Raw genomic sequence first — 23,249 nt, 5'->3', positions numbered from 1 at the left:
AGTGGATGAGAATGGCAGTGCTTTAATGGACATTTATGAGGGGAGGGGGTTGGTGATAGCCAGTACCATCTATAAGCGCAAAGTGATCCACAAGTGTACATGGCCAGTGATGAGAAGGGTGGGTAGTGAACTGAATGAATGGAAGGCAATGATTGATTATGTGGGTGTGAATGAGAGAATGAGAAGGTATGTAATAGATGCAAGAGCATGCAGAGGTTGGGGGAGTGGACTTTCTGACCACCACATGGTGGTGGTGAAAGTCAAGGTTCAAGTGCAGTGGATGAACTGAAGGAGGGAAGGACAGGAGGAAGTTGTCCATTCATGGAGGGTAGAAAGGTTGCAAGATGATGGAAACAAGGCAGAATATAAGAATGAAGTGGAGAAGCGATTGGTTAAATGTGATTGGAGCAAATGGGGGAGGTGGAAGGTTTGTGCAAGATATCCACAGAAGTCTGCATCATGTGAGGTGGTGTATGGAGTGAAGAGAAGAAGAAAGGGGTTGCAAGGAACAACATGGTGGAATGAAGAGATGAGACAAACATTGGTGCAAAAGTAGAAAGCATATATTGAGTGGATGGGAACCAGAGGCGTGGAAGAAATTCAGAGACAGAAGAGGGAGTTATATGTAGAAAGGAAGAAAATGGTTAAAAGATAGTAAGAAGAGAGTGGATGAGGAATTTGGAAGGAGCTTGACTGTAAAGTGGAGGGAATGTAAGAAAATATTCTGGAAAGAGGTAAAAGAGACTTAACCCCTAAAACGCGGATCGTCGCTTTTGCGACGGTCGGCCCAAAGGGCAAGACGGCGGGTCGTCGCGTTTGCGATTTGAGTTAATTTTGAATAACCGCGGGCAAGCAGGCTCAAGCTGGTATTGTCTCTCAGTCCCGCCACCCGTGAGCTACTTTTAGCACACTTGACCTTTGTACTACTGACCTCGGTTGTTGCCAAGTCTCATTTTTTTTACCCACGGACGCACCGATGCGCGGCCCTCCCTCGTCGTGTGATATGGCAACGCGTGGATGGCTGATACGTGTCAATCTGCGCCGTCATCTCGCAAGCACTTTTTGCTATTGGGAAACGCTTGTTTCCCCAGTTGTCACACTGTCATTTTTTCGCGCGGTTTGCCCCAGATTAGCGTCAGTCCACGCAAATCTGCCACGGTGACACCATGTCAGGCTCTAGCTCTTCTAGTTCCGTGCCTTCTAGCCCTCCGAAAAAGGGTTTTGTTACCTCTACGCCCTTCAAAACTTTACAAGTGACTACCAAGGGGCTAAGTGACTCGGCCATAGCATCTGAACTGTTGAAAGCCTCTATGGACTACGGCAGTGACGTGGGTGTTTTGTCTAGCCTGGCTGAATCAGAGACACAATCGAGTGCTGATTCAGCCCCTGAAGTGATGATTTCTGTGCCCGAGGAAACTGTGACTGTGCCCAGCACCTCTACAGGGAAGGCCCCGGTGAAAAGGGGCCTCGAATATGGAAAGGGAGAGAAAAGGAAGAGGATCGGAGACAGCAGTGCACCGCCATTGTCCACTACGCCACGCCACACCACCGCAAGCCCGCCACGTTCTCCCAGCCCTCTTCTCTCGTCCTCCTCGTCTGCTGTCCTGTCTCCTGAGTCATCGGAGTCTCCATCACCACCGAGAAAGGGAAGTAGACGAGCAATGTTACGTATGAGAGGTTATCGTAGGCCTAGTGTTCGTGTCAGTAAAGTTAAGTCCCCTAGGCTAACTCCCACTAGGCAACTCAGGAGTCACGCCACCGCGGGTGACCTTGACCCAAGCGATAATCTCCCTCCAACCACCACCACCACCACCACAACACCAACACGGCCTGGGATAACCTCTCCCTTACCTACTATTGCCCAGCCTGCCTCACCCACTCCCACACGACCTGCCTCACCCCCGCCGCCCCAAGCACCTCCCAGCCTAGGCAGGGAACTTTAGATGCTTTTGTGTGGTCAGAGGGATCAGATTTTGTGCCTGAAGATCTGCCCTTTGACGAAAGTGAGTGTGGACTTCAGGCTGACTTCCCTGTGGACGACGATGGTGAATGTGTTGACTACCTGTTGGCCTTCCTTGACGACGAGGTTATGGAGCACATCTGTACCGAGACCAACAGGTACGAGGGGCAATGTGCGCCAATTCGCGAAGAAGAAGGTGAGGCTGCGACGCCATCCACGTCGCGGATGGCATCATGGGTGCCTTTGACGATCCGCGAGCTTTTTGTATTTATTGCCTTGATGTTGCTTATGCCGCACAACTGGAAGCATAAGTTGGAAGAGTACTGGGGTTCCGACGAGCTGTGCCCAACACCAATATTCAATAAATACATGAGCCGCGATCGTTTTAGGCAGCTGATGACTTATCTTCACTTCGCGAATAATGATGAGCCTTCCCAAACTGACCCATTATGGAAAGTGAGGGGAATCCTGAACATGATCAAAGATAAGTTTACGAGGTTCTTGCGCCCTTTCAAGAAAGTCGTGATTGACGAGTCTTTGGTATTGTTCAGGGGCCGTCTTCGGTTCGTCCAGTACATTCCAAGCAAACGCCACCGCTTTGGAATCAAGTTTTTCGTGCTGTGCGACTGCAAGACGGGGTTCATCCTTGACTTCGTCATCTACACCGCCAGCAGTGTCGACCTGGATAAGACTGACCTCCTTGGATTCTCTGGTTCTGTGGTGAAAGTGCTTTTGGAAAAGTACTTTGGCGAGAATCATGTCCTGTATACGGACAATTATTATACAGCTCCAAAACTCGCCAAGTACCTTTCTGAACACGGCATCGGCTCCTGTGGCACTGTCAGAAGTAACAGGGCACATTACCCTGCCTTCCCAGAGGCTGAAAAGTCAAAGCGGGGAGACGTGCACCTGAAGAAATCTGACAAGATGCTTGCGATCAGGTGGCATGATAAGAGAGTTGTTAACATGCTCACCACAGTACACAAGGGTGAAATGCTGGCAACAGGGAAGATCGACAGAAGGACTGGCGAGCCTGTGATGAAGCCTGATGCTGTAATTGACTATAATGTCAATATGCGGCTGGTGGACAAGTCGGATATGATGATTGGAGAGATTGACTGTCTGAGGAAAAATCGTCGTTGGTACAGGAAGGTGTTCTTGCACTTGATTGACATGTGCATGTTGAACGCCTTCATCCTGTATAAAATCAAGAACAGGAAGCCAGCCAACTACTCTCTCAGAAGATTCTCCAAGACTTGTGTCTACCAGCTGCTTCAGCGTTATGGCCAGGTGCTTTCAACAGGTCCCAAACGCCACCCTCACACACCTCCAGACCGCCTACAGTGTATGGCCTACCTTCAGCGACACCGCCTGGAGCCACTGCCAGCCACTGCAAAGAGGGGGAAAGCACTGAGGAGGTGTCATGTGTGCAGCCACACTACCAGGCAGGAAAGAACTTTTAGGCGCACCTCCTTGCAGTGCAAAGAGTGCAAAGTTCCCCTCTGTGCTTACCCGTGTTTTTTCGACTACCACAGCCTAAGTAGATTTTGAAAATAAGGGTAAAAATATTGGGAAAAATACTGAGAGTGACAATGATAATATTGTTTAGTTTTCTTTTACGTGCTGACAGTGACAGCCTGATGAGTGTAAATTAGTGTATGTACTTGTAAAAGCACTGACAGTTACAGTGTTTTTTGTTGTAAATAATTGTACATAGTAATCATATAAGTATTGCGAGTGACAGTCACTCCAGTGTAAAAAGATAAAAGCATATTTTCCTATTCTGTGTTCTGAAAGTAAAAGTTTTTTGTGTATAAAATATTATTTTTATAACACTGGACAGTGACACTGATGAATAAGGCAAAAAAAAAAAAAGATACAGTGAAAGTGAGCGATAGAAATGAAGTGCGAGTGGCCGACAGGAGCGAGAATAAAGTGCCTGCTGTAAGGCTGAATAAACTCGCGCCGCGGTGGTCTTCCTCATTCCCAGTCCACAATACTGGCAGTGACATTGATTTTTATTACCGTAATAGTGACAGGCAAACGTTTGCGAAGTCCTATGATGGAAAAAAAAAGGAGTATACGTGTTTTTTGCCGAGAAAAGGCAAATGTGACAATATTGACGGGAAGATCGCCACCGCGCTGCATGTCGGCCATGCGCTCCGTCCATTTTAGCCTTATTTTCAGTTCTTATTTACAAATACGGATTCCAAACAACCTGTACGTTGTTGTATAAAGTGTACTGTGACAGATTGAGGCTGTGGTAGAAAGAAAACCGGGTTTCTGGAGGTGTGAGAGTGAAGACTTTGTTACCCAACTTTGCAAGTCTTCACAAGTCCTTGGGTAGTCAACGAAGGCTCAACATGTGGCTCAGGAGATAGCTGAATGTAAGTAATATATGCCATAAAAATTTTAATGCTCTAGGGTTAATCTATGATTTTTGGCTAATATTTTTCCACAGGTACTCAGACCCCGCTACAACCCCGCCACAGGGGGGGGATCGCGCGTACACAGCCGCGTTTTAGGGGTTAAACAGGGTGATAAAGAAGTTAGTAGGGAAATGAAAGATAAAAATGGCAAATTGCTAGTGGAGAAAGGAGAAAAAATGAGCAAATGGAAAGAACACTTTAACACCTCCACGCCGGGCTGTTTATACTGCCGTCGACAGGGTTATTTTCCCAAAGTGGCTTGTTTTCAAACTTTAATACTGTATCTTGGAAAGTATAGCAGTTGGGGAAACAAAAGCCATATTAATCAACCAGTTTTCTGGCGAATAAAACCATCCCCAGGTCTGTAGCTGGTCATGTTGATGAGTAAGGATGTAAAGAATATACGTAATTTTTGGCCGCGAGGCAGGCTGTGTTCATGTGTGTGTGCTTGGCGCTGACTTTTGCATTCCTTTCACCGTGATAGCTTCTCCATTACTTGATAAACTAGATACAGTTGCATCCAAGACATGCCCTATGGCAGTATCACATAGCTCTTTCCTAGTATCCTTGGAAAGAGGCTTGGCAGTGTGGATGAGGCAAGGGTCCATGTAAGGCAGGAACAGAATGAGACGAGAGACATAAGAAAACATTGTCCTACACCTGGCAGAGTCATGGAGACAGCTGAGGTATGCTGCCTAGGGTGCCAAGAGGCTATCCCCACCCTTTGGTGACGAGATTAAGTGGTGGCCACTTCAAACTGTGGCGCGAAAACACCTGTGGTTATAGCCGTCACCTGGCAGCCCCGATCCACCAATTTCCTGTCGGATATAACTGTCACTTGGCGCATATGGGTTAAGGAACTGTAAACATAGAGATTCAAAGTGGTGCAGGTATAAGTGGCTGGGAGAAGGGGGAGGTGAGAAGGGAGGAAGAAATCAGTAGTATGGAAGTACTGGAAGCAGTGATGGAAGTCAAAATTGGGAAAGCCTCAGGAATTGATGGAGTATGTGGTGAAATGATGAAGCATTGGGAAGAGATAGTAGTAGAATGGATACGCTAAGGTGTTCAGATTGGCATGGGAGGAAGGTAGAGTCCCAGAGAATTGGAAGTCAGGTACTGTATAATTATTCTCCTGCATAAAGGAAAAGGGGAAAAAGAGGGTGTGATAATCATAGGGGCATTTGTTTTCTGAGTGTAATAGGAAAGGTATATGGCATGATACTTATTGACAGAGTTAGGAAAATAACAGAGGAATTATCTGGAGAAGAACAGGGAGGTTTTAAGAAAGGAAGGAAGTTGTATAGATCAGACATTTATCTAGGCTTCGGTGGAAAAGTTTCTAGACAAGGAAAAGAAGTTCTGTGCAGCCTTCATGGATTTGGAGGAAGCATGCTGTATTACAGAGTGGATAGACAAGGAATGTGGAAAATAGTAAGAATAAATGGAGTAAGTGGGAAGTTGTTGAATGCCTCTAAGAGTATGTTTGAGGGTGCTAAGGCTGTAGTGCATGTGAATAGTGAACTAAGTGAATTTTTGTGTCAGAATGTTGGATTGAAACAAGGATGTGTCATGTCTCCATGGTTGTTGAATCTTTATATGGATGGGGTTATACTCGTAAAAGAGATACAAGGTAGGGTAGTGGATGTTGGAGTGGCCCTAATGAGAGAGGACAGCGTTTGGAAACTTCAGTACTGTCGTTTGCTGATGACACTGTATTGTTAAGTGAAGACGAAGGGGAATTGTGACGAATGAGTGTGGGTGAGTGTGTTAGGAACTTAAAGGTTATTTTAGGGAAGAGTAAAGTTATGGTCTTCGATAGAAATGAAGTCACTGGATGTACAGTGAGGTTGGATGAGGAGGAAATGGAAAATGCGAGTGCATTTAAGTACTTGTGTAGTGTGATGAGTACGGATGAAAGTTTGGAGGATGAAGTGCTTGAAAGGGTACAGCAAGGAAGAAAGGTTGCTGGTTCTTTGAAAGCAATGATAAGAAATTGGAAAGTGAGCATGGAAGTAAGAAAAAAGTTGCTGCATTATAGTATTGTGATACCAACACTAACATATGGAAGTGAAGCTTGGACCTTGTTGGAAGGACACAAGTCAGGGTGAGAGCTGTGGAAATGAGTTATTTGAGAGGAGCATGTGGAGTTACACGGAGAGACAGACTCACAAATGAGGAAGTGAAGGAGCGTTGTGGTGTGGATGTGATGATAGAAAGCATTAGGAGAAATATATTGAGATGGTTTGGCCATGTGAGGAAGATGGAGAGTGAGAGACTAATGAGGAGAGTGTATGTCAGTGAGGTGGAGGAGGGGAGAGGGAAGGGGAGGCTGAGGATGAGATGGAGGGATTGAATGGAGAGGTATATGAGAGAGGGGGGTGTGAGCTAGGGGGAGGGCAGTGAAATGGCAGGGGATAGGGCGACGTGGAGGCAATTTGTTTGTGTCCGCCCCTTACGAGATGAAGATGTCTGACATTGAGTAGATAGATAGACTCAGCAGGCCTGGTGGTGCACCTAGTCACGTCATTATTAATGGTTAAATGGATAACGGATTATGGTTTCTTTTCGTAAGGTAGCAAAATTATGAAAATTGGGGATTAAGTTCACGATGGCATTGGTTTTGCATTCAAATGTAGAGCTTTTGTGATGTTGTCACTGCTGCTGTCAATATGGAAGTAGTGGTAATGCCATGTTGGTGCTGCCAGCCACATCATAACTGGCAACCAAGCATGGATGATGTAGAGGAAAGGAGAGTTTCCGCTGAGAATATCCAGTTGGAGCAGACTTTATGTGCCTAAAGAAAGAAGCACCGTGCTTGCAATCGAATTGGGCTATCACTTGATAACACATGGGTTGTATGAGGTGACATGGCTGTACTAGTACTGTACAGAGTTATGTGTAACTTTGGTAACCCCCAAGCATATATCCAGTTGTAATTGCACACGTACAGAAGCAAAACATTTGCACCAGAATTCTGATAGCACTCAATATCACATGGGTTATATGGGTTTGTGGAAGGAGATCATAGAGGATTATTCTGAGATACCCAGGAATATAGCAACCCCTCCATTGGTGGGTGCTCCATATACACTATTCACCATATGAGTATGTAGATAACCCCTACCCATAATCAGTTAGTGAGACAAAAAACTCAACATCTCTTGGAAAATTCCAAAAATCAGCCTCCAAAACACAAGCTGCCAAGTTCTGATATTTAAAGTCTTGTGCGGTGATGTACAGTACGTTATGTCACCATGGCCAGCATTGTTTACACCAATTCTGCTACTCTTGATTGTAAACCAGATGGCCTATTTCTCTCATATTTACCATAACTAGAGAGCCAGTATTCTTACCAGTGTATTCTTGCCTGAAGATACAGTGCATCCTCATTATGCGATAAGGTTGCATCAAGTGAAGACCTCTTGCGTAACGAATTACCATATAATGAGGTCGATATAACATGGGTTCAGTGGGGTTAGGGAGGATGACCTTGACCGTGAACCCTAAAATGACCGAAAACACCATTGCCACCCACCTGAAGTTTGTCCTACGCTGGTATAAGTCGCCACCAAGCCCCCATCACCACACAGGATGGGGGACAGTTGGAGGGCCTGGATGACAACTGCACAAAAAAAGATACAGTATCACTTCACTTAATATCACACACTGCACTACGTATTAAGCATTTATGCTGTTATCTGATGACTACAATGGTGTTTCGTTGGCCTTTCATGCAGAAAATGAAACGAAAGGCAGTGACCACAGCCAATATAAACACTGGGAGGGCATCTTGGCTCAGGTAGCTGTGTAGAGGCCAGAGAAGGGGTTGATGGTTATGTAAAGTTGACACGATTTCCTCGTCACAAGTTTCAGTATTTCCCTGACAAAAAATTATCACTTCACTTAATATTGCACACTGCACTCTTTTTTAAGCACTTGCGCTGTTATTTGGCTATAACAGTAGTGTTTCAGTGGCCTTTCATGCACAAAATAGAATGAAAGACAATGATCACAGTCAGTGAAAATGCTGGGCTGCCATTTTAGCTTGCTTGCATCACTGTGTCCGCATGAAATTCTCAGAGGCGGCCATAAAAAATATTGATGTTGTGAAATTGTGATTAATTTTTTAATGTTGTACTGAGACAGGGTATAACATTTTAATTATCGTTGTACTGATCAACCATATGACAAGGCTGCACTGTGTGAAATGCTCATAATTAGTCATTCATGACCATCAACTTCTCTCCTTGTAAATATGACACTTCTCATTAACGTTTCTAGTTCTTGTAGTTAAGTGTACTCATAAATAATTCTGTCAGTACAGTTCAATCCCTGCTATCCAGTATCCAGACAAACGGAATACTCAGAAAAACGGGAAAATTCAAGGACTGGTGAATGTCAGTAAGTTATAACTGTACGTCAATTTGAATGGACTGCCAAACCGCCATTTTATTGTGTCATGCGAGACTGGGTGAAGTCGGACAAAGCGAGGTGAAGGCATTTCCGGCTAATGTAAATCCCTGGTAAATCCTCTTAACCACCCCTACTCTCCCTGTGTTTCCCCTACTTGAATTCAGTCATCCTCCAGACCCTCCATAAATCACCAGTCTGCTTTTTACCACCAGACAGTAAACAAGCTCTCTTGCTGTTGTGTTGCTCTGATAGACGGTATTTCTCCGCTCCAAAATGCCTAAAGAGCAAACTAAACGTTAGCATGTCGTGCTTACCTTGAAACAAGCTGGACATATGCAATAGATGTGAAAAAGGTAAACATTGTAAAATACTGATGACTGAATATAATGTAGGAAATTCAGTGATTTATGATATCAAGACCCAAGCATCCAAGCTCAATGAATTTTTCATGAAAAGCAAAACGAGTAAGTCCATTGAAAAAAGGCATACTCTTCATCGTACGAGTGGTTTTGCTTAGCAAGATCTAAGGGAGCACGTATTTCTGATCCTCTTATACAAGAAGAAGCAAGAGAGTTTCACAATAAAATGAATATAGAAGTCGAGTGTAATTTCAGTATTGGATGGTTAAATCGTCTCAAAGACAGGCATAGAATTAGCAAACCAGACACCTCGGGAGAGATCAGCAAACAGCAAATGTCGGTGCATTTTCTTCCTAACCGACCGACTATAACTTGCACCACATTAATTCATCTTAGAATGCATATGCACTGGCAGAGTTGGGGGGGGGGGGAAAGATTAATAGGAATGAATGTTTACTTTGTTGGAAGAAAAAAAAAAAAAAAAAAATGCTTGCACTTTGTACATCATTTATTTTATTATGTGCAAAACAGCTGATTGGCGGGTGAGAGGTGGAATGGTGGCGGTCAGGTGGGGAAGAAATACAGTCGGGGCCGGGACCATAAACAATGCTCATGTGGGGACATAGGTGTCATGATAATTCTACAGTGCAGTCTTAACATCAGTTCACCAATAAATGTTCAAGATTTCATTTCCTTATTTTTTATTTTTATGAGTACAGTACATACAACGAATACTTCGGTAGTTAACAGAATGGTGCATAACAGCTGACTGGTGGGTGAGGGGTGGAATGGTGGCGGTCAGTTGGGACCGGGACCGTAAACAAAGCTCACATGGGGGTACAGGTGTCATGATAATTCTACAGTGCAGGCTTAACATAACTTCAGTTCACCAATAAATATTCACGATTTTATTTATTTTTCCATTTGTATGAGTACAGTACATACACCGAATAATTCGGTAGTTAACAGAATAGAGTTGTGCATTGTGCAATACTGCAAGGCATTGCATGCACATGCGTTATGACCATGGTGTGTGTTTATGAGGCAATTTTTCAGGTGGAATCTCTTAGTGTGGCCCTTGATGGGAGTGATGAGTACCTGAATTGTATTTACTGCTGTGAGAATTATAGCCTTCGTATAGACTTGAATTGAATATCAGAAATATGGAAAAAACCTGTAAGCGGGAAGGTAAATTCCCCAAGCCTCTGGGTTAACTGGGATTGTACTATACTTCAGTTTATTCTTAATTACAGTAATCCCTCCAATATCCAACACAATAGAGCCCAAGTAACGTCTGGGACTTGGTCTTGTCCGGGACTTGGGCAAAATGCCCCTGGACAGGTACCTATAAACCCCAGCCGAACCTAACTTTGAAAGCCACCTAAATAACTCCCTACCAGACATGCACATCACCTATTTAAGACTCCATTCACACAAATAAGGGACAGAAACCATAAAATAAATGAAAATGAACCAGAGAATGAGAAATCAGAAGTGAGTAAGGAAAATATTTAGCAGTGTACAGGGTACTTGCGACACGTCCGTAACCGTTGCGAAGATTAACGTGCCTCCTCTAATACCTCTATAACTCTGACAGTGGTGAAGGTGCACTTGAAGCATGCACATTAGTTCAGTGTTGCCCTGCATTGAATCCTTTGCACTGTGAATTATAATTGTTTTAACAGTGCACATTCTGTTCTTACTTGCACTGCACTTAATCCTTTGCTCTGTGAATGACTGTATAATTTTTTAACATGTGGGCAGCCATGGCGACAAGCGTGCAGTCATGACGGTAGGTAGGTGGGAAGTGGGGAGGATGCAGGGGCACTCTAGCAGACGTTGCCGGAACTATGCACCAAAACACAGCTGTTCTTCACCGCGTGGCAAACTTAAAGAGTAGGGATGAACATATATCGGCTTTGTGTGTGTGTGTGTGTGTCCCAGCCTGTTTTGGACGATCATTCAGATGGCCTTTTTTCCGGATATCTTAGGGAATATCCGAGGCTTGGACTAATGGACCCAGGCCCAAAATGTCTGGTACTTGGGGTGACCGGGTCTTGGTCGTCCGGGTCTTAGATGAGTTACTGTATTACTGCAGTCAGCTCAAATTTGTACTTCCATCACTAGTATCTACTGAGGCACACTTTGAGTGAGTGTGGAATGCTTAAAGCATTATTACATTTTGGGGTTATTTGCACATGGAAGCCAGTTGCCACAAGGCACATCATTCATGTAGTAACCAGTGTGTAGCCATTGACCTACTGTACTGATTGCTTATATCCTCTTGTATATTTACCCACACATGTTTGGTCAGAATGGCATATAAACAGCCATTGAAGTAAGGCCTTCTCATTATGCTAAAAATAAAAATATTAAAGCAGTTTAGCTGTTTTTTATGGTGTCAGATGCACTGATAGTTGATGCTCATTGGCTTCCGTCCATTGTACATCAGCCACCAGTGAAGGTTGATACAGGTCTTGGCGAGTGCCCATGTCGCTCCGTTCCCTGTCATGGTAAGGGATCACCACGTACAATATTATCATTATATGCACTCTAATTAACCCTGTTTAACTCCTTAACTGCCACATTCCTTTTGAATGGACCTATCGACTGACTGCAGTGTTCCTTTTAAAATCCACAATTCTGTTTCAAAAGTTATGCCCTGTATTCTGCCCCAAGAACTTTGTGTGTTCATCCACTCACTCTTGAGGTTACTAGTTCATCATCTTAGCTTTCTGCTATGTTTGCATGAACACTAGCAGGCATGAACGAGTATGAAGGAAAGTGACAGCATGGTGCCAAGAGTGTCAGGTGTGCTGATGTCTGGGAGACTGCTTCCGTGACTTTCACACATTCGTCAACTTTAGAAAAGGGACACATAAAGTGTAAAAAAGCAAGAGAACTATAGTAATTGTAATTGTAAGTGAATAAAATATTTGGAAAATGAAAGAGTCTGGTGTAAGCTATATAAATACACAGTATTTTGTTGTTTAGCATTATTTACTCTTACAGTACAGACTAGTTTTCACTGCTCAGTATAATGCTATTTTATTTTATAATATCTGAAATAATGATACTGAAGTACTGACACATACACCATAGTGCAAACCTAAGTGACGCGTATAGTGGTGCATGGTAGTGAAGTGAAGGGTGGTGGGTAATGAAGAGGGTCACCGAGGACGACGGATAGCCACAGCAACACACAAAAAACACTAAAATTGACTTTGCTTCTACTTATATCTGTGGCAGCGTAGGAGCATCTAGACATTCACTGAAGTGCTCATAGGTAAATAGAAGGGTTTAGCTTTTATTTTTTTAATGAAAATTATTGAATAGAAAATGGGAAACTTTCGAGTGGATTGCCTCAACAGGGGCCTCACTTTCGCCACCTTAGCAGCAGTCAGGGGGTTAATGCCCAGTTATATTCCCAGAGGTTGTAGGTATTAGTGGTAGGTGGGGGCACTCACCATCCAGTCACTCAGTGTAGTGGGGGCACTTACCATCCTTTCACTCATTGTAGTGCTTCTCTTGGGTGACTGCCCTTTCCTCTCGTCCTTCCTTCTTTCCATCCATCTTCTTCTTTCTTTCTATATGTCATTCTCTCCTCTTCCTTCAGTCTGCAGGTGACTCTACACTGAATGACAAGCCAAATGGTTTTTTGTACACAAGGAAACCAGTTACTACGCTGGGCAGTAACCATATAACCAAATTATGTCGCCTGGTGGTTTGGTGGGTAATTAAGGCACTCCAATCAGATTGAGCCAGGGTAGGTTTATATCCGAGGGATGGTTGGGGTTTATTGCTTACGTGATGCCTCTCAGGAATGAGTGAGGCTGGTCACTCATCTTAACTGTCAGGACCAACTTGCCTAGCCCTGGGCTCCTACGCTTCTCATGGGACAACGCAGGATTAGATGATGAATGAATTATTGAAATGAATGGTAGATAATATTATAAGCATGGAGGGTCAAAAATTTTGAGGGCCAAACCAGGGACTTCAGGAATAATTTTTTATTTCATCATACCAGTTGGCCATATAACGTGGGTTTCAGTGGTACCATGTGTATACAGTCATCCCTTAACATACATGGTTTTGTATATCCACAGATGGCTACAGAAAAAAAAAAAATATCATTGAACTCTGCTGACACTGTAACATTATCCCAGGCACAGTTCCTGGCTGTTTTAGTACAGTAATGGCATTATCCAGTGAATGAAATATACTGTAACTCTCTTCCTTTTGGAGGGAGCTAGGATGAGCACAGTAGTCAGAAGAGGCCATGCAGGAGTACACTATTCACTTTTAACTTTTAATGTTCTTGTATTAAATGAAGTAGTTGTTTAGTGTTCTTGTATCAAGTAAAGTGGTTGTAAACATGCAGATAGGGCTTTTCTTTAGTTATATAAGGAAATGGGAGGTCCAGATTTTTTAAGGGGGGAGGCAGCAGATATCCGCGGATTTTTAACATTCGTGGATGTCTCTGTTACCTAACCCCCACGGATGTTAAGGGATGATTGTAGTTCGATTTTGATGGTAAAATTCAATGATACACTAACAACATAAATGAATGTGTCACTGTATATTAATCGATTACAGGGTTTGATGCAAAAAATACAGTACAGGCTAACTGTCTAGAGGGTTAGCTGAGCATTTCTTTGTGTCTAGAAGTTTTTATAGTAAAAGATATTTGGGGGGGGGGGATTATTTTTGTACTGGGAATTTAGTTAAACAGGAACTCTGATATGGATAAAGGGTTTTGATGCAAAAAATGGCAATTAGGATACCGGGCATTTGGATACCAGGAGTTGCCTGTACGGTCCTTGGTTTGTTTTCACCTGATGGAATGAGCCACCCTCCACAACTTGAATACTACTGTAAGTCATATTTGCATGAAATTTTATTAACCTTAATTGTGAGGGAGGTGTAAGTTCTCCTGATTACAAGTTATGTCAGATGATTGATGTGGTGGTGACCATCATGTACTTATTTGATGTTGTGCCGCCTACTTTTTCCTTAATCATTATCATTCCTTTTTTTGCCTTTCCTCCTCACTTCCTAGTTCCCCCATCCTTCCTGTCAGTTTTTATTACTCATCTTTCCAGTTAGTTGGCTGTACACTGAGTAGCAAGCCTAGTGGTTTCCCATAACCCCAGAAACCATTTGCAGTGCTGGATGGTAGCCATAAAATCAAATAACGAGATGATGTGGAGTCCACTATGGTGCCCCTGTTAACTGGGGGGAGAGATGCAAATGTGTCATCCACCTGGGAACCAAACTTCCACATTTTTTTTTCCACATCTTGCTGAAGCAAAGCGCTGCCTGCTGCAAGGGATGGCCCCACTTTTTGCCTGCGGTTGATGGGTATGCAAGGCCAGACAGGCAAAGGTTACTCAACATCAATAACCAGGTAGACCAGCCCTCTAGTGTGGTTGCACATGGCCATCAACTAAACTGGAAAGAGTAAAGGATCTTCTTCAGGTTAGAGCAAGTTACAGTATTTCAGAGAGTAAGATAAACTTTGGAGAAGCTCATTGATAGTAATAGAATGTTAAAACAATAAGAGGCCAGAATAAATGGGTCATACTCTGCATCTCTGTGTAAATAGGAGTGTATTTACAGGCTGTGATGAGGAACTGTTTAACGACAGCTGGGAGCAGTGGGTTTCACAGGAACTGGAGGGTGCCGACACAGAGACGAGGCGTAGGGCAGCTGTCGACTTTGTTAGGGTTCTGTCACGGCATTTTGAGGCCCGTATGACGCAAGTCTTTGGCCAGTATGTCCAGGTGAGGCAGCCCAAGGTATTCACTCCATCATCAATAGCAGTTTGAGTGAAAAGAGCTTGAATTTAACCCTTTTAATTTGCAGGTATTTTTTATGTTTTATTTTAGGTGCTGTTGGATGATCATATTCAGCTTATGGGAGACTCTCTGAACTAAAGAAGTTAGATAGAGCCTTCATTTATGTTATGGCATGTCTTTACCAAATGAGTTCTCCCCAGTTCTGAATAAAGTCATCTGGAAATAGCAAGAACGAATTAGTAACACAACACTGAATTTAAGGGGTTAATGTTTGGAGAGCTAACGAAGAAAAAACAGCCAACTGTGTGTGTGTGTGTGTGTGTGTGTGTGTGTGGTGTGTTTGTATGTATGTATGTGTGTGTGTGTGTGTGTGTGTGTGTGTGTGTGGTGTGTTTGTATGTATGTATGTGTGTGTGTGTGTGTGGTGTGTTTGTATGTACAGTGCTCGTCAGAAGTATGGGGCGCCCTGCGTCCCTCCTGAGAAACAAACCTTTCAACATTGAAAAAACATATAAATAATGCATTTTATTTACCTTTAGTGCTTCGTAGGGTAGCCTTTACGTTTCTTCACGGACCTGAGACGTCTTGGAAGTGAAAGGGCGAGGCTCCTGAGGTGCTGGAGGGGTATTTTGTCCCAGGAGTCACGAATGGCGGCTTCCAGCTTAGGCAAAGAGCTCACGTCCTTCCCTTGGAGACTCTTCTTTACGAGGTACCAGAGGTTTTCAATCGGGTTGAGGTCTGGGCTATTTCCTGGCCAGTCTGTCATGAATGATACCTCGCAGTCACGAAGCCAATTGGTGACCGATTTGGCCTTGTGAGCAGGTGCACCGTCCTGCTGAAACACTCGTGCACCTGTTAGCTCGAAGGAGTCTGGTAAATGATCACACAGAAGCTCCAGGTAAACATCCTGATTCACTCTGAGGTTCTTGGGAAGTACAACAAGCTTCCCCAAACCCTTCCCTGAAAAACAACCCCATACCATGAGTGAATCAGGATGTTTAACTGTGCTTTCTACATACCGTGGGTCAAGTGGGTCACTACCTTTGCATGCTCCTCTGTTACAGGTAACACTAAACGTTGCCTCATCAGACCACAACACTGACAACCATTGCTCCTCACCCCAATTTAGATATTTATTAGCAAAGGCAAGCCTACGAATTCTCTGGCTGCTAGAGAGAAGAGGCTTTTTCACAGGCCTGTGACTTGTGTAACCAAGCTCATGCACCCTACGAGACACTGTTCTCACTGACACCTCACCAAACACTTCTGGGTTGCTCTCCTTAATTTTCCTTGCACTCACACAAGGATTAAACTCCACTGCACGTTTTAAAACATTAACAGACCTTGGGGAAGTTTTCCTAGGCCTACCAGACCTCGGTTTCTTTGTTGGAACTTCACCACTGTTTTCCTCCCGAAACCGCGCACACCAACGACGCACTGTCGATCGTGCCACACCAACCAATTCACTAATTTCCTTTGTCTGGTGGCCTGCCTCCTTTAGAGCAATGATCTGGGATATGATTTCACTCGATAGTTCACGGGTAGGTGCCATAACAAAGTTTTGAAGGCCAAAACACTGCGGGACACTCGGTAAAAAATGGCGCAATTGGAGAGGGACACTCGGCGGAGTTCCTCTCTCTCAGGCAGCCCGTGGGCGACTGAGGCGGGAACCAACCAGCGCATCAGAAGGCCTCAGGCTACCGTGACGTCATGCTCGGAGCTCAAACTTGTGGCTCAATTCTTACCCCCCAAAATGGGTGATTCTTTTTGGGCCATAAGTATTGCGCGCCCGGCGGACAACGCTGAATACTTCTGACGAGCACTGTATGTATGTATGTATGTATGTGTGTGTGTTTAAGACCAAAGTGTGTAGCTCGTTAATACATTCCATAATGCTGTCATAACATGTGCCTGTGTGTGCGTGTGTCTGTTGATTTGTGTGCATGTTAGTGGGTGTGTGGGTGTCATCAGAACCAGTAAGAAATGTTTAACATCATATTATGTTATTTAAGTATGCATTTGTAGAGTCAGTGAGGTATCTACTTGATAATTACGTGAAGTTTTGTTTAGGAAAAAGAGATCAGTTCCCCTTACAGTTTGGAATGTATGCAATTCATTTTTATATATTCTTTTCGTCTGAAAAAGTTTCTGAAGAGTTCTTAGTTATATTTATGGCCAGAATACCTCACTACAATGTGATATGATGCATCTTAATGTGATCTCAAATTATGAGCTCAAAAAAGAAGATATTTTTGGATATTTATCTTTATATTTGTATAACTTGGGCCACTAGTGCACAATATTTTTTTTGAGATAATTTTAAAAACTTTTAAAGTGTCCGAAGTTTGGCCAGTGTGTCCGGAGACAGGTGCTATTAACCTTTCTCATGTTTAAAGGGCAAATACTTGGATGTCTGAAGTTTGGAAGAGCTGTCCGAAGTTAGGAAATTTGTTCCTAACTTCGGACACTTGAAAATGAAAAATAAACACACAAGTTTAGTGTGGCTAATTTTTTTTATTATATGGACTCAGTAGGTACTGTCCCTGGCTACCAAAGGACACCAACGGGGATAAAACTGCACCATTTTACACAGAGTTATTCATTAAAACACATGAAAAGTGTCCGAAGTTAGGGTGTTTTACGGTACCCTTGGCTCTCTAAATGATTGCTGTGGCTCACACTTACGATCGCACGAGTGCGGTCGGTCCAGCGTTCCTCAGCGCAAGTTGATAGGCATTTGTTTGGAATTGCGATCGCCGCACCAAGAATGATGGTACGGCCACCCATCAAAACCAGCTTGGACTACAAGTAGTGAATTGGCTTACTTTTGGAAGCTTTGCACTACTAAATTTCGAATTTAGTTACTTGCGACTTTTTGGGCTGCTTTAAAAGTAAGTTGGGCTAACTTGGGCTACTATTGAGATGAAAGTCAGTGGTTGATTAGTGATTATGTATCATTTAAAATATAGCCAAATATAATTATCTTTTGAAGACACACATCTTTGTTTACAAATGGGGGAGCGCACCACCAGGGGAATTTGCCCGCGTGTTTCAAACCTTGCCGCGCCTGCACCATAGGTAGTTTATGCACGTGGTTCATTTTGGGGGGGTCTGGCACTTTGCCGTGTCAGAGAAGTCTGGCTTAGAGGCTACTTGGCTGTTATATATATAAAGTGTATATATTGGAGCTTAACATTTGCACAGTGGTAGACCTGTCTGGCAGGAATGGTGGAGACATAAATCCTCAGGGATCTAGGCCTAAGCAGTTATGCACAGTCATTGTTTTTAGAATAGAAAATTTGCACAGTGGTACACTTTCAGGATTTAGGCAGAGGGCCGTACCCCTCATGGAGAGGGGAGGGGGCAGCTGCAAGGGGTCCTGGACAAGGCTTTTGTGGATGACCATAATTTTTAACCTAGAAACATGAAATGTTGAGGCACCTGGATTAGGCTTTGTGTAGGGTGTGATGCCCACTATCCCCGTGGGGATTCGAGGGATTGTGCTATATATATATATATATATATATATATATATACACACCAGTATATATACATATATTTTTGCCAAGTTTTAGCTAGGGTGGAACCCCTGGTGTACACCCACATATTTTACAAATAATCATTTCTTTGTTTTGCCTCATACATTTTGGCAGGGGTGGCTGTTGATATCAGAGGTTTCATTTGTTTGTTCCCTATAGATGAACTTCTCATTACCTGCCAGATTGACTATCAAGTTTAAAAGAGTGCCAAACCCTTGTCATGTGCATCTCCATATGTGTACATAATTCATGCAAATACCTTGATTCCTTGTCATTTTCCTAGCCTTATTAGTTTCCCTGGTTATACAAGATTATTTGTTCATCATCATAACGTCCACAGTCCATGCTGGCTACATATGCTGAGAAGCCCATCGAATGCTGGCGGAACAAAGTGGCGGCCATATACTTAGTGACTACACTTTCAGCAAAGGGTCAGACAGCACGCCATGGAGCTACAAAAATTAATGAGCTGGTCAACATCACAGAGTTCTTCCAAGCACATGTTCTTCCTGAGCTGCAGAACCAAGATGGTAATAATTGTTGTACTCAGTTTATACAGTACTACCTCAAGTGACTCATTATTATTTGTTTATTTTTTATTTTTAGTATTTTTAGGGTAATAACAGAAGATGGAAAAACAAATGAATAAAGAAAAGATCATATTCCACACACCAGATTACTGGCATCCTCCATTCATAAAAAAATCTGTAATAGTTATACTTGAACAGCTGTGGTTTGAAGTTTGGGGGGAAACAACTCCAGGGAAGCAAGTTCCAGAGAGATGCAGTTTGGGAAATAAAAGAATTTTGATAGGCAGAAGTTCTGCAATATGGCTGTGTGACAGTCCAGTCATGAGCACTACCAGTTGCTCATGTAGCGCAAGGGATGGCATGGAGAAGTGGCACAATGGATGCAACTTTGTCTGAGCATTTGCCATGAAAGCATCTGTAAAATATTACAAGGGAGACAACATTCCTTCTTACTTGTAGGGGAGGTAGTTTATTTATAATATCAGGGTTATTACTAATTCCAACACCTTTGTTCTGAATTTTGTCTATTTGTTTTAGGCTAACCTGTCCACATCCATTCCACAAGAGTTAGCAAGACTCTAGCTGAGAGTGCAAATGACTCTATAAATTGTACCTGTAACTAACTGCTCATTAGTGAGGAAGTTATGGACTCTGTACAATAATCCAAATTTCTTTGAGGTGATTTTAGCAAGTGATCTGACATGTGAGGTCCAGCTAAGGGCATTGTTAAGTGAAACACTGACAATTTCAGTATTTTTGGATATGGGAATATTAGTAGCACTGAAGGTAATATACAAATCTGGCAATATCTGTCTAATAGTAAATTGTATATATTTGGTTTTACTAACATTAAATGAGAAGGTTGTTTTGGCCCCATTCATTGATCTTAGATAAGTGTTGATTTATGGAGATTGCTGCACTGAGTTGAGAGTTAGAGATATTAAACTTTGTAAATGGGTGTTTGAGTGTGATTGAACTGTGAAGTGTTGAGTCATCTGCATATGAATGGATGGGATTGTGGATGACAAATAAGAGATCATTAATATGAACTAGGAATAGGGTTGGCACCAGAACTGATCCTTGTGGCACACCAGTGTTATTGGAGTGGAAATTGGAATATACATCAGCTACTTTTATTTTCTGTCGCTGAGATATGAGGAAAGCAGAGGAACAAATGATGTTAGTCCTTAGTCCTTAACTAAGAAAGGATAAATCATGCTGGAGAGTCTGTGGAGTGTGTGAAGAGGAAGGATTGGAAGAAGTTCAGGAAAACAGTGCAACCTCAAGAATTTGAAACATGTTGCAAAGGACAATTTGAACTTTTTAATAATTTACTGGCTGTCCATGTTTTATCTGCCAAGACTTACCTTCATCACGCCATATGCTTTGTCCTTGTTTAAACTCAAACCAGAACATGTATTAAGGGACTGTCCTTACACTGTAGTCTTTAAGTGGCCAAACAGTCTACAGCAGGTTTCCCTTTCCCAAAAATTTCATATGATAAAGCAGGTGTGATTTTAATTTATATAAGTTAATTCAAGTTAATCATATTTATTTGTCTGTTACAGTCGCCACTTAACAACCATAATGTTTTTCACACGTTTGCCCTCTTTTGTTCTTAAATGTTTCACCAATAAAATGAGTAGAGAATCATCGTGTTGTCAGTTAATTATTTATTAGGATAATAACTCATGACTGGACACAGTTGAAACAGCCATGCTTGTAGTGGGCTGCTGGGGCGGATTCTCATCTGACTCTGTTGATGCCTTTCTGAAACGCCTTGTGTGAACTTCAACAGTCTTGTCATCTCCGACACTTGCCTCGATCTGCCACATGGTTGCCATGGTCTTCTTCCCCACTGTACTCAGATCTGAACTATAAAATGCTTTGTTTTATTTCTGTGTATTTATGATGTATTTGTGCAGTACGGATGTCTTGTAACATTAGAAATGTCATAATATCAAGTAATGATCCAATGTGTGTGTGGGGGGAGTGGGTTGTATGAGTGTGTGTGTGTGTGTGTGTGTGTGTGTGTGTGTGTGTGTCTGTGTGTGTGTGTGTGTGTGTGTGTCTGTGTATTTACCTAGTTGTGATATACAGGAAATGAGCTACACTCGTGGGGTCCCGTCTCTTTTTCTCAGTAAGTCAAATTTTGTGTTGAACTTGTTTAAGTTTTTAGACTGGACAATCTCTTTGTCCAGGCTATTCCACAGGTCTGTGCATCTATGTGGAAAACTATATTTCTTGGTATCCTTCAAGCAACTTGGCTTTTTCAGTTTCATTTCTGTGTCCTCTTGTCACTCTCTCATCCCATACAAACAGATCTTTTCTGTCGATTTTATCTACTCCCATCATGGTCCTGAACACTGCAATTATGTCTCCCCTCTCTCACCTTTCTTCTAGGGAAGGCAGATCCAGCTTTTCCAACCTCTCTCTACGACAGATCTGCCAGGCTAGGGACCATCTTAGTTGCTGTTCTTTGTATTCTCTCGATCTTGTTAATTTCTTTCTTTTTGTGTTGGGACCACACTACTGCCTCATATTTCAACCTGGGGTGGATCATGGCCACTGTCAGTTTTTTCATCATCTCATCCATGTAATGAAATACCACTCATATATTAGTCAAGAGATTGTATGTCTCTTTAACTGTCTTGTTAATGTGTTTTTCCGGTGACAATACTATCCTGGACCAGTACTCCCAAATCTTTCTATTCTCTTGCCTTTGTGATTGGTTCATTACCCATCATATAATTCAGTGATGGCCTCTTGTTACTTTTACCCATTTCCAGTATTTCGCATTTATTTGTGTTGAATTTCATTTCCCACATCCAGCCCCAATCATGAGGCCTATCCAGGTGTGTGTGTGTGTGTGTGAGAGAGAGAGAGAGAGAGAGAGAGAGAGAAGTGAATGAGTGAGTGTGTGAGAAGTGAATGAGTGTGTGGGGAATGAATGTGTGAGGTTGTGTGTGTGTGTGTTTGTGTATGTGTGTGTTTGTGTGTGTTTGTGTATGTGTGTGTGTGTGTGTGTGTGTGTGTGTGTGTGTTTTTATGAGTGTCCCTTTGTGATAGGTGGGGGCACTACCTTCCACTCACTCAATGTAGTGCTGCTTTGGGTGTCTGCCCTTTCCTCTCTTCCTTCCTTCCTCTTCTGTCTTTCTTTTCCTTCATTCTTTCTTCTTCCTTCTGCCTACGGGTGACTTTACAGTCCCTCTTCTGTCTTTCTTTCCTTCACTTTTTCCTCTTTCTTCTGCTTATTGGTGACTCTGCACTGAGTGACAAGCCTAATGGTTTGCTGTACACCAGGAAACCATTTACTTTGCGGGGTGGTAACCATACAACCAAATTATGGCACCTGGTGGTTTTGTGGGTAATTAGATGCTCCAATCAGATTGAGCCAGTGCAGGTTTACATCCAAGGGATGATTGGGGTTTATTGCTCACGTAATGCTACCCAGGAATGAGTGTGGCTGGTCACTCTCATCTTAAATATCAGGACCAACTTCCCTAGCCCTGGGCTCCTAGGCATCTCATGGGGCACCATAGGATTGGATGATGGATGGATGGATGGATTAGTGTCCATGTGTGTGTGTGTGTGTGTGTGTGTATATGTGTGTTCTTACCTAATTGTATCTTTACAGGAATGAGTCAAGCTCATACTGTCCCATGTATTAAACCATTTTTATCATACATATCCTTAAATTTATGAATTGTTTTGGCACACACTATTTCATTTGGTAGTGCATTCCACTGATCAATTGCCCTATTTGGGAAGCTGAATTTCCTTTCATCTTTATCGCCTCTCTTTTTACGTAGTTTTTGCAGTGTCCTGTTGCTGCTGCATCCCCATAGGTTATATATTCATTTATGTCTATTTTCTCTTTCCATGAGATGTATTTATATAACATAATCATCCTTGTGTCTACTTGGACAATACCACGTGCTCCAGATCGAGTGAAAAAAAGCTCGGCCAAATAGACACGGATCACGTGACCAACCAAAACATTCAAGGTGGCGGAGGAGGATGCTCAAGCACTGATTGAAGAAGTTTATTTGATAAAGTTAATATGCTCAAGTGTGAATAAACTCCAATTTAACACAATAGTAATCATATTTATATACGTGATGATGATGATGGGAGGCCTTATACTTCGTCTTAGCTTAGAGATAGGTGCTTCATCACTAACACATTCATGGCAGTTTTACAGACCTATAAACTTGTCAC

At 42.8% G+C, this 23,249-nt stretch overlaps 1 protein-coding gene across 1 annotated transcript in view; it reads left to right on the top strand.

Annotated features, from left to right (window-relative positions):
- Nucleotides 1-23,249, top strand: part of Cse1 (chromosome segregation 1) — a 125,360-nt gene that overhangs the window by 87,340 nt on the left and 14,771 nt on the right. The window contains exons 9-10 of the mRNA XM_080274211.1: nt 14,781-14,944; nt 18,839-19,028. Of these exons, the coding sequence (XP_080130337.1) occupies nt 14,781-14,944; nt 18,839-19,028 (354 nt within the window). The remainder of the gene's footprint in view (nt 1-14,780; nt 14,945-18,838; nt 19,029-23,249) is intronic.

This window comes from Coenobita brevimanus, chromosome 57 (assembly GCF_032717465.1).
Source record: "Coenobita brevimanus isolate Jiangsu-jjx chromosome 57, ASM3271746v2, whole genome shotgun sequence".
In the NCBI taxonomy this organism is placed as follows: Eukaryota; Metazoa; Arthropoda; class Malacostraca; order Decapoda; family Coenobitidae; genus Coenobita; species Coenobita brevimanus.
Note: the sequence above shows the minus strand (reverse complement) of the source record. Positions and strands in the feature narration are given on the sequence as shown.